The sequence below is a fragment of the Cibotium barometz genome, chromosome 16 (genome assembly GCF_041138505.1).
Source record: "Cibotium barometz isolate CiBa-2024 chromosome 16, ASM4113850v1, whole genome shotgun sequence".
Classification (NCBI taxonomy): Eukaryota; Viridiplantae; Streptophyta; class Polypodiopsida; order Cyatheales; family Cibotiaceae; genus Cibotium; species Cibotium barometz.
Genome location: NC_141061.1, coordinates 2,801,032 through 2,810,855, shown reverse-complemented (window position 1 = coordinate 2,810,855; position 9,824 = coordinate 2,801,032). Strand labels below are relative to the sequence as shown.

Below are 9,824 nucleotides of genomic sequence, written 5' to 3'. Positions count from 1 at the left end.
GGTTTCATATGCTCAAACCATTCACCATGACACGTCATATGGTTTGATGCTCCAGAATCCATATACCAAGTATCATCATTCTCAGCATTTGTCATCATCAATCCAACAACATGTTTCATGGCAAACAAATGATTTGCTGTGCCATCATTGCTGCTTGATACATAGTTTCCACCACCATGTTGTGCATAATTTCCACCATAATGACCACCACGTTGTGCTCTACCCCCTCTCAAATCATTCTGTCTGCGGAAACAATCTCTCGCCATATGACCATATTTCCCACAATAATGGCATTCAACATCTTGCATAGATGTTTGTTGGCCTTGCCAACGTCCTCGACCACGGGGGTTACCTCTGCCTCTTTTAAGGGTATATCCACGACCACCTCGAGCACCATATGAAGGCTGGAAATTCGATTGTGGAGACCTGTCCTGCCATCCACGACCATTACCACCACGTCCATGTGATGTGAATCTCCCCCTGCCTCTAAAGCCTCTCTGAGAATAGAAAGCCTGATTTCTGCCATTATCATCATGGCTAGTAGATGCATCCAGAAATGAATCACTGAGTTTGATTTCCTCAACCAGAAAGAGTGAAACCAACTCATCGAAGTCTGGTAAACCTGTACTCCTCACGGAGATAGATGTATCAAAAGATTTGTATTCCTTGCCAAGACCACGCAAGGTAATATCCACCAAATCATCATCAGGCATGGGGGCATTTATTGTTGCCAATGCATCTGCAAACTTCTTTATTTCTTGCACATAATCATGGATGCTCCTTTTATTCCTTTTCACATTGTGTATCTGCTGTCGCAACTGAGACTTGTGAGCACTCGTATCTGTATCAAACATCTTGACCAAAGTATCCCATGCATCTTTGGGATTCTCAGCATCCTGTATGTGTATGAGCATAGCATCAGAAATACATATAGACAGATAATGCAGCGCTTTGAATGCTCTTTCTGACCATTGCTTGAGCAATAAGTTGCTGTGTAGGTTGTCGAGGTAGCTCAAGCTCTGGCTCAGCACCTGTAATGAGATTCTAAAATCCTTTTCCTTTCAAGAAACTTTTTATCCTGTACTTCCATGCCTGGAAGTTCTTCCTATCCATATTTTCACCAGCAATTCGTACTGGATTATCCGACATGTTTGCTTAATGTGCACCTTCCGCACTCGTCCAAATCTGTAACCGAGCCTTCCTCAACTCAACCACACTCCAATGAGTGTCCCAGATGCTCCAAAGTAACCACCAATCTTCAAATTTGATGTAGAAAATCAACCTGTATGCATCCAAAATGAACTGACTCACGCAGTCCGAGATACCCTGTTTTGATGCGCCTTCCAAGGCTCCAAATCACAATGTAGTGGTGCAATCAAGTATGGGAAACTTGCATTGACACCTAAACAACCTCAATGTAGAGTATCAACACCATCTGACATGTGTACATATCAATTTTTGAAAACCCCTTTCTCTGTTTTGGAAAAAACCAGAAAAACCAGAAAAACCAGTAGTAAAATGGCTCTAATTTCTTCAATATTTGTCCAAATTGAGCAACCAGGCATTCATTAGCTTAGCAATAGTGTCCATCGACTCCATGTAAGAGGAATTTGTCCAATTGTATAAGACCAAAGATTAATTGCTCAATTAAAATTGTTGTGTTTCTCTGCAAACAACCAGTGGACAGCCTGTTTAATCAGCTCATTCCCAGCTCAATTAGGCATAATTCATCAATCCAATCACATAGCCCTCTTCTCCAAAGTATGTAGCAACCAATTGCTAAAGCAATTGTGAAATATACCAAGTAACCAATGAGTAATTGATCTCCTCGTACCAAAATGATCAAAAACCAGCTCTGTTTCCCTGTGCAGAATGCGCCGCCTACTGTAGGGGCCTTTGGGAGTAATTAAGTTGCTAATTGATGAGCTAAACAAGTGTCTAAGACACTTAGGTAAGTGTGTGACCAATCAATGGTTTGATTTTAGCTAAAAACACGCTCCAAATGCATCAAATCTTCACCTCCTTTTCTCTATTTTGTGAGAGCTCAAAAAACCAGTAATTTCACTCATTCAAATGCATGTAACTTGCTCCAAAATCACAGTAGGGGTTGCATAGGAGTTGCCAATACATCTCTCATTGTCAGATACATGTTTGCTTTGCCAGATTTACATGTATTTCCACCATACATCAATGCTTCCAAGCTTTAATGGAAAGCTTTCAAAAGCCAGAATTTTGCTTTGCTTTGATTTGCTCTACCTTGCTTTGTTTTTGCCTGTATCACCTGCAATCCGCTCAAGGATGTTTAGAAGACCTTACCCAGTAGGCCAAGCTCTCAGATCTGATAGTAGTTGGTGTGCTCCAAGCTTCATAGCTCCAATGGCAAGCTTCACAGCTTCTCTTCACAGCTTCTTCTCCCTCTTCTCTTCAGTCACTCATAAACCCTAATAAACAGCACAAGGCTCCGATACCATGTTGAAATAACGGTAGAGGGGGAGGAGACACACACACAGGAGAAAACCCTAATGTATATTGCAAACCCTAACCATAGAGGGAAGCCATGTCCACTCTCACACAATGCATAATGCCATAATCCATAATCCACACAACACACTATGAGTTGTGTCCACACTCTTCTAACCCTAACTAATGTCCACACACTATGACCAGCTGGACACGCGGTCATTTATGTCTCACACATGTTCCTACCTAACATGCCAGCACATATAGCATAGCTGGCTCACGCCACTGACATCGAGCTTGAATCTCAACAGCCCCTCTTAAGCTCATGATGTACTGCCGATGAAGATGTAGATGAGCTTGGGATATCAAGACTCTCAACAAAGACTAACCCTTTGCTATAACCATAGCAATAACAGTTCTTATGGTTGCCATTCTCACACAAATGGGTTAAATGTCTCCTCATAGTCAATGCCATAGGTCTATGCATAGCCCTTGCCAACCAATCTCGCCTTATACCTGCTCACTGAACCATCTGCATTATGCTTGACCTTGTACACCCACTTACATCCAATTGCCTTCTTTTCCTTAGGAAACGGCACTAACTCCCATGTTGCATTCGCATCCAATGTTGCCATCTCCTCATTCATGGCATCTTCCCATTTTTTATTCCCAAGTGCCTGCTCAAAACAAGTGGGCTCCAAATGTTGTATTGCTTTAACCTTGTAAGCATAATCATGGGCTATATATCCATCATATCTCAACCTGTCAACAGGGTAGCTAACCCTTGTAGACTTGCGACACCTAGATCATTGTCATGTGTCATCAAAACAATCCTAGTTCTGCTTACACCATGAGTAACCATAGCCGAAATGTCAAGCTTCTAATCAAGGCTCTACTCACAGCCACTAGAGTCACCATCCACATATGAGTGACCTGCTAACAGATCAAGCACAAAAGGTTGATCTACCTTTTCCTTCCCTTTGCATGATACATGTGTACCTACATGTGTCCTTAACCTGCCTGACCATGGACTAACACTAGATCCACTACTAGAGGACTCTCTAAGTCCACTAAGCACTAGTGATTATGCTGCTCAACATGTGTACCTACATGTGTCCTTAACCTGCCTGACCATGGACTAACACTAGATCCACTACTAGAGGACTCTCTAAGTCCACTAAGCACTAGTGATTATGCTGCTCAACATGTGGTGCAGCATCAGTACTTCTTACATCTACATCTTGTGTTGCCTTCACTATTGGATCATACCAGTAGCTACTCATCTCATCAAGAGAGTTTATCTCTATCTGTGGCAAGCTTTTTCTCAATGTAAGATATACATTCTAGCTTTGCCCATGATTTACGGGAAAGAGACGATCCTTCCACAAGGGGAGTGCTTACTGGGCTGGCATGCAAAGTAAGTACCAATGATGATGGTCAGTATTGACGCACCCATGCTCAGCAACCCCAAATTCTATCATGACTGAGGGGCGGCCCATGCATGAAATGAGAAGGGAGTCGATCGAATTGTTTCTTATTACTGTAGAGAAAAACGTGAAGCGATGACCCAGAAGGAAGGACATATAAGCACGTCACGTGAAAGTAAGAAAATATCAACATGGCATACATCAATTTTCATATATGTTTAATGTGTTAATGTAATGTTTCAAATGATCACATGATCTCAAAATGGCCATACATCAATTGTCATCAGATTGTTTCAAAACGTTGTGTTGGATTTATAATTTTCATTTAAAGAGCACCTATTTCTCAAGTAATACCAATTTTCCTAATGCTTATTTATAGATATGCTTAATACATATTCTTTTCTCTCTTTGTCTGTGACAAGGAAAATGTCAAAAGAAAAAGAGAGCAAGAGATATAGGGACTGGAAATTGTATTAACTCAAACAATCCCCCTATTGAGGTTTCTAGCATAGAACGAAAGAAGAATCGTAGTAGACCAAAGAAGCTATCTAATAAGACGAGGCGTTGTTTGATCAATCTAATGTCAACTCCAAAGTTCTTAAGCGAAGTGTAATAATCAATAGTGATATTGATGAAGCATTAAATAAAATAATCTTCATGATTCTATCATGAATGAATGGTTTGAAGTTGCTAATTAGAAAGGAGGTACAATATTCCATCTTCACTTTTAAATGGTCACTAGAATTTATGCAGTCAATTATTTGAGTTAATAAACACATCAAAAAGTATGTTGGATGCAATAAAAAGAATCCTATTGGTGGAATTGTGATGTGTACAGCTTTAAGACAAAATTATTCCCCCACTTCATGTGATGATTGGTTATTGTATGAAAAAAAGATCTTGACAAGCCTTATCATTTCGCATAATATTAGTGCAGAAGATATTTCAATGGAAATATAAATTTACATGCAATATAAATTTACATGCAGAAGATATTTCAATGGGAACAGAAATTTACATAATACACCAACAAACATTTTTAATAAAGCATTGATGTTTTGGAAGTTCTATTTAAAGCATCCTTGCGCAAATCATTTTTGCATAACCATTTATAAAATGATCAAGACAAGAAAGTACTAACCATGTTCTAATTGGATAACACTATATTAAGGAAGACGAATGAAGCTTCAAAAAGACGCTTTATGAAAGACAATAGTATGTCCATCCAACATAATGAAAGATACCTATGATTTTTTTTTATTTTTATTTTTAAATTGATGCTTCACATCCAAGATTAGATTGGTTTATGAACAGAACGAAAAGTACTGAGAATGAAGTTTTGATGATTTGAGGCATGTCTTTAAGCCATTTGAATTAGTAGAGAACATATAGAAGACAAGTTTTTAAAAAATAAGCAAGAAGAGCAAACACATAAGCGTTGGTAAAACATGGTGAAAGATTATACTATAGATAGTGAAAGTGATGATATAGATAGTGAAAGTGAGGATAATAACCACAAACTAGAACATATTATGATTTTTTTGGGTATTATAGTCATACATAGAAGTGTTAATGAATTGGCACTTTCTCTGTATCGTTTTATTTGTGTCTCGTTCTAAATCGAGAGACTAGTACTCAATCAGTGTGTTGTTACTGTATGTAAAAGACATTAAGAAACAAACCACAAGAATGAAAGCCGAAATACAAAAAGTCAAATTGATTGAAATTTTTTCCTCTTATTTTTTAAATAAGGATTCTCTCTCCTCTCCTTCTCTTGTCGATGGTTGTTACCTCTTGTGCCTTGGTTGTCCATAGTTTATATGTAATGTATAAAATAGGTGATTTTTTTATTTTTTTATTTTTTTTGGAAAGAGTAGAGGCGCTACTAATTAGTTGATTGCTTTTTTTTTTTTGTTTTGACAGGACCACTTTGCGAAGGCATCGTGTAGCGGGTGGGTAGGAGCACAAGATCGATGGATCCGCTGTTCCACATCCGCTATACGCTATAAAAACTAGTGCTTTAAATTATGCACCCGATCTGATCATTAATTGCATGAAACGACGAAGAGATAATCACCAACAAGGGTGCAAGCTCTGCTTACGAAAGCAGTTCAATTGCTTATGTGACAGGAAACAATAGAGATGAAAGAAATGACGCCGATTATAAAATAAGAAGAAATTCTTCTCTTTACACAGGAGGAGATTTGAAGATCTCCGGCATTGTAGTAGGAGGATGAGGAAATCAACCCACCAAGACGTAGATGGCATAGATGATGCCGGGTACGTAACCCAGAATGGTTAACAACAGGCATATCCAAAACTCGACCTGCACAAGCAAGCACACATTAGCCCTTGATGAGGTCGGTCTAATCATATTATACAGTCCAAGAAACAACTAATTACCCCGCAGCCAAATCTCAGGAAAACTCCCAGAGGAGGCAGTATGATGGCCAGCAAGACATCGATGAAAGTTGCAGAACCCATGATTTGTCCCTGCGTGCTGCTGCTCGTCTTGATTCTCCCACCAAGGCTTTTTAAACAGCAGAGCTGATTGAAGAACGATGTGGAAAGCCGCTGGTTTTTATAACGTGTACTCAATCCCTTCCAACTGGTTTTTATAACGTGTACTCAATCCCTTCCAACTGCACCTTCCCCTCTTGACACCTGCCCCTCCTCTCCTCTTGCCACGCATACCCTGTTTTCATCAAATGCTGCCACCTGCCCTTTTCCATCGGTTTGCATAGGTTATATATAATAATCATAATTAATAAAAACCCTGTTAGCCTTGCGTGTCCTTCCACATCAAATTTGGAAGCCACATGTCAAAAACCCTTCCCCTTCGTTGTATCATGGAATATATGTGGTGCATATATATTCACTCAAACTTATTGATTAATTTTTTTAGGTGGTGCATATTCACTCAAACCTTAGACTTTATAGGGTTACAAACCTTTTAAAGTCTATGGCGACAAAATTTACATTTTCTATTGCCAAAGCTTTAATGAATACATACCCTATACCTTAGGGTGTCCCCCTCTCCCCTCGGAAGTGAAAAAGAATGAGCCCTCTTGCCTTTTTAAAGAAAATCGTGAGCCCAAAAAAAGAAAGATTATGGAGGACATCATGAGCCCAAAAAAAAAGAAACATTATGGAGGACATCAACCTTTAAAAATGGAAAGTAATGGAGGCTAACATAGATAGAAAGAAAGCAAAAATAGAAAGCATGTGGACTCAACACCATTTCCATTTTTGACCTTACAAAAAACCTTAATAAACATAACAAAATTTTGGTGTGTTGTTGAACCCAAGGTTTGTACACACCACCTAATTAATTAATCACAAAAAAAACGTGTTGGGTGCATATGTATGTGTATAGAGGAACTTCAATCTCTAAAGAAGCTTACATTATCGACAAGAAGCATACTATGGATAAATTAAAGAATCACATGCATATTCATAAAATCAATATGCCTTTGATGTAAACCCAAAATTGAGCAAAAGTAGATTGAATTGAACAATCTCTCAACATTAAAGTGAAGGGTATGAATGTAGAAGGAAGGTCTATGCGTTTTAATCTTAGCCAAGCTAGTCATATTTCCTTGCAAGTTAACTTGGAAAACATGCACAAAATGTATGAGTGGCTAACAGAAAACTCATATAGATGGAAATAATTATAGTTTATGCAATTCTAAAGGAAATCTCAAAGAGTATAATCTTGCATGTGCAATGTATTTACTTCTCGTTAGCAAGTTTCTTTCAATTTCTCAAACTAAATTGGTTTATACTTTTTAGCACAGTCAGTTATGATTTTATCTATCACTTTGTTGGAGACTCAAAGCCAACCATGGGCTTGCATATGTTACTTAACCCAATTTACACACCACTTGCCTCACCCATTATGATAATGTGTGAGTGTTAGCTATCTGCCACAACAAGTACTATGTTGTGGGTAGCAAACCTTGGGTGTGAATTACATGAGCGAGAAGTAGGGATGCAAGTTTCTTCTTTTATTCTCACAAAAATAAACTGTTTGCCTTTCACTACACCATTGTCTCTCTTTTTTTGTTGCAAGGAAATTGATATATATTATTATGAAAAGGAAATGTTTACAGTCACGTCTCCACCATCATTCAAGATGTTAGCAAAAGGGTACATAGAACTAAGAATTCAACATCTTTGGGCTTGAAGGGGCGTGTGAAGAGACTGAAGCATGCTTGAACAGTGGAGGCCCAATTTGTCCATTTGCGCGTGGATAATCCTTCCGAGCACCAGACCATTGCAAGTTTCCTAGATGATAGAGATAATTGAGGCTCTAATCCAATGTCATCTCATCGCCAAAGTTGGGTTGATTCTCTTTGTGTCCCCCCAAAGGGGAATTTTCCATTGACGCGCTTGTTGTTTGAGCGCGACATCAGTTCCTCATCCTCTCAGGTCATGTCTTCACACAAGAAGACCTCGTGGCCATCCTCAAAAGGGAGTTGGAGGGGCACTGAAGCTTCACAAGAAGGCACAAAGTGAAGACAACACATTGGCCCAACTGAAGAAGGAGATAGAAGAACTCAAGGGGAGACAAGAAGCAAAGAAGATAGTGTGGTGTGCCATCTGCCAAGCCTCAGGGCACTCCCCCCAAGAGTGCCCACATGGAGAAAGTACTACTCTTTCTGTGAGAAAGGTAGTCATGAGGACAAGGATTGTTACTACTTGAAGGGCTTCTGCCAATTGCATCACCAGCAACAACAGTTTCCTCCACCAGATGCCCCCACCAGTCCTTTCACATCTTTCACCCCAGCAACCACACCTATCTACCAACCTGCCACCCCTGCATATACCCACACTCCCTCACCCACTAACCCTTACCTTCCACCCCTCATGCCCACCCCACCATCTCCCGCACTTGCCACCCTCGCAGTCACCCCTGCACAAAACCACCCTCCTTGCCAACCTACCCCCCATAACCATCCCATCTCTTATGCTACCATTGTGGGGAGTATGGTCACTACCAAAGTCGGTGTCCCCTTCCAAAAGGGACACCCTCGTGCCGTTTGCCTCAAGGCCCCAAGGATCACTACACCCGGGAGACTGCCCCCCAAGCAACGCGTTGGTGCTTCCACTGATTTCACCTTCCAAGTGCTAGCTGCCACTCACTTGGTCTCTGTGGGAAGTGCTACTAAGTTGGCCCACACCTCCTCTCCTGGTGGATGCCTGTTCACCCATCCTTCACCTTGGGAGTGTCCCCCGAACCCAAAAAACCCTACACCCTCATCTCATGTGGAGCACACCCCACCACAGGCATGGTCATTTGTGCTCAGAAGAAGACCCTTGGAGAACCTGAACCATCAACCAAGCAAGGTGAAGTCCCCTCAAACATCTCTCATAATGTGGCAAACCACGCCTTTCTGCAAACTCTCAAAAATCTTCAAGAGGCGCCACCCATGTTCAATGATGACGGAGGGCAAAGCTGATGTGACTCCCCACCTTGCACCTTCATCAGCTTCCATGGCCGACCTACTCAAGGAGAGAAAGGTGGGGATGTCCCTCTACCAAGTGCTCCAATTTAGCCCCACTGCCTAAGTGCAATTGGATTTCTTACGCCAATTAACTGAAGGAGCGATCAAAGGCTCTTGGTAGGAGCCATGAATTTGGGCCGGCCTCCTGTAAGCAGCAAAATGTCTAGGCATCACGCATGCAATCAGCACCCTCATTGATTTTAAAAGCCCTCGCCTCCTCACAGTGTGAATCCATGGTACCCCTCTCTCTAGAGCCATTGTAAATGGTGAATCAGGAGTCAACCTGATGCCGGAGTTCACCCTCAAAGCCACTAGTCTACAGATCACCAGCCCCGCCAATTTCCCTGTCCAGATGGTGGACCAACGCGAGGTGACACCTCTTGAGCTAGTGGAGGGAGTGCCATTCCAAATTCAAGACGCTATTTTCTGT

The 9,824-nt window shown here is 40.9% G+C and overlaps 1 protein-coding gene across 1 annotated transcript; it reads right to left on the bottom strand.

Annotated features, from left to right (window-relative positions):
* Positions 1–6,030: 6,030 nt before the first annotated feature.
* LOC147630263 (hydrophobic protein RCI2A) lies at positions 6,031–6,447 on the bottom strand. Its single transcript, XM_086809965.1, has 2 exons — positions 6,291–6,447; positions 6,031–6,213 (listed from the first exon to the last, which is right to left on the bottom strand). The coding sequence occupies exons 1-2, from the start codon at positions 6,369–6,371 to the stop codon at positions 6,130–6,132; spliced, it is 165 nt and encodes a 54-aa protein (XP_086666091.1). The 5' UTR covers positions 6,372–6,447; the 3' UTR covers positions 6,031–6,129.
* Between the last annotated feature and the right edge of the window lie 3,377 nt (positions 6,448–9,824).

Coding starts and splice junctions, on each gene's coding strand:
- LOC147630263 (XM_086809965.1), bottom strand. CDS start 6,371: ATGGGTTCTGCAACTTTCATCGATGTCTTGCTGGCCATCATACTGCCT. Junction 6,214..6,290: donor TCCTGAGATTTGGCTGCGGG/GTAATTAGTTGT, acceptor TTGCTTGTGCAG/GTCGAGTTTTGGATATGCCT.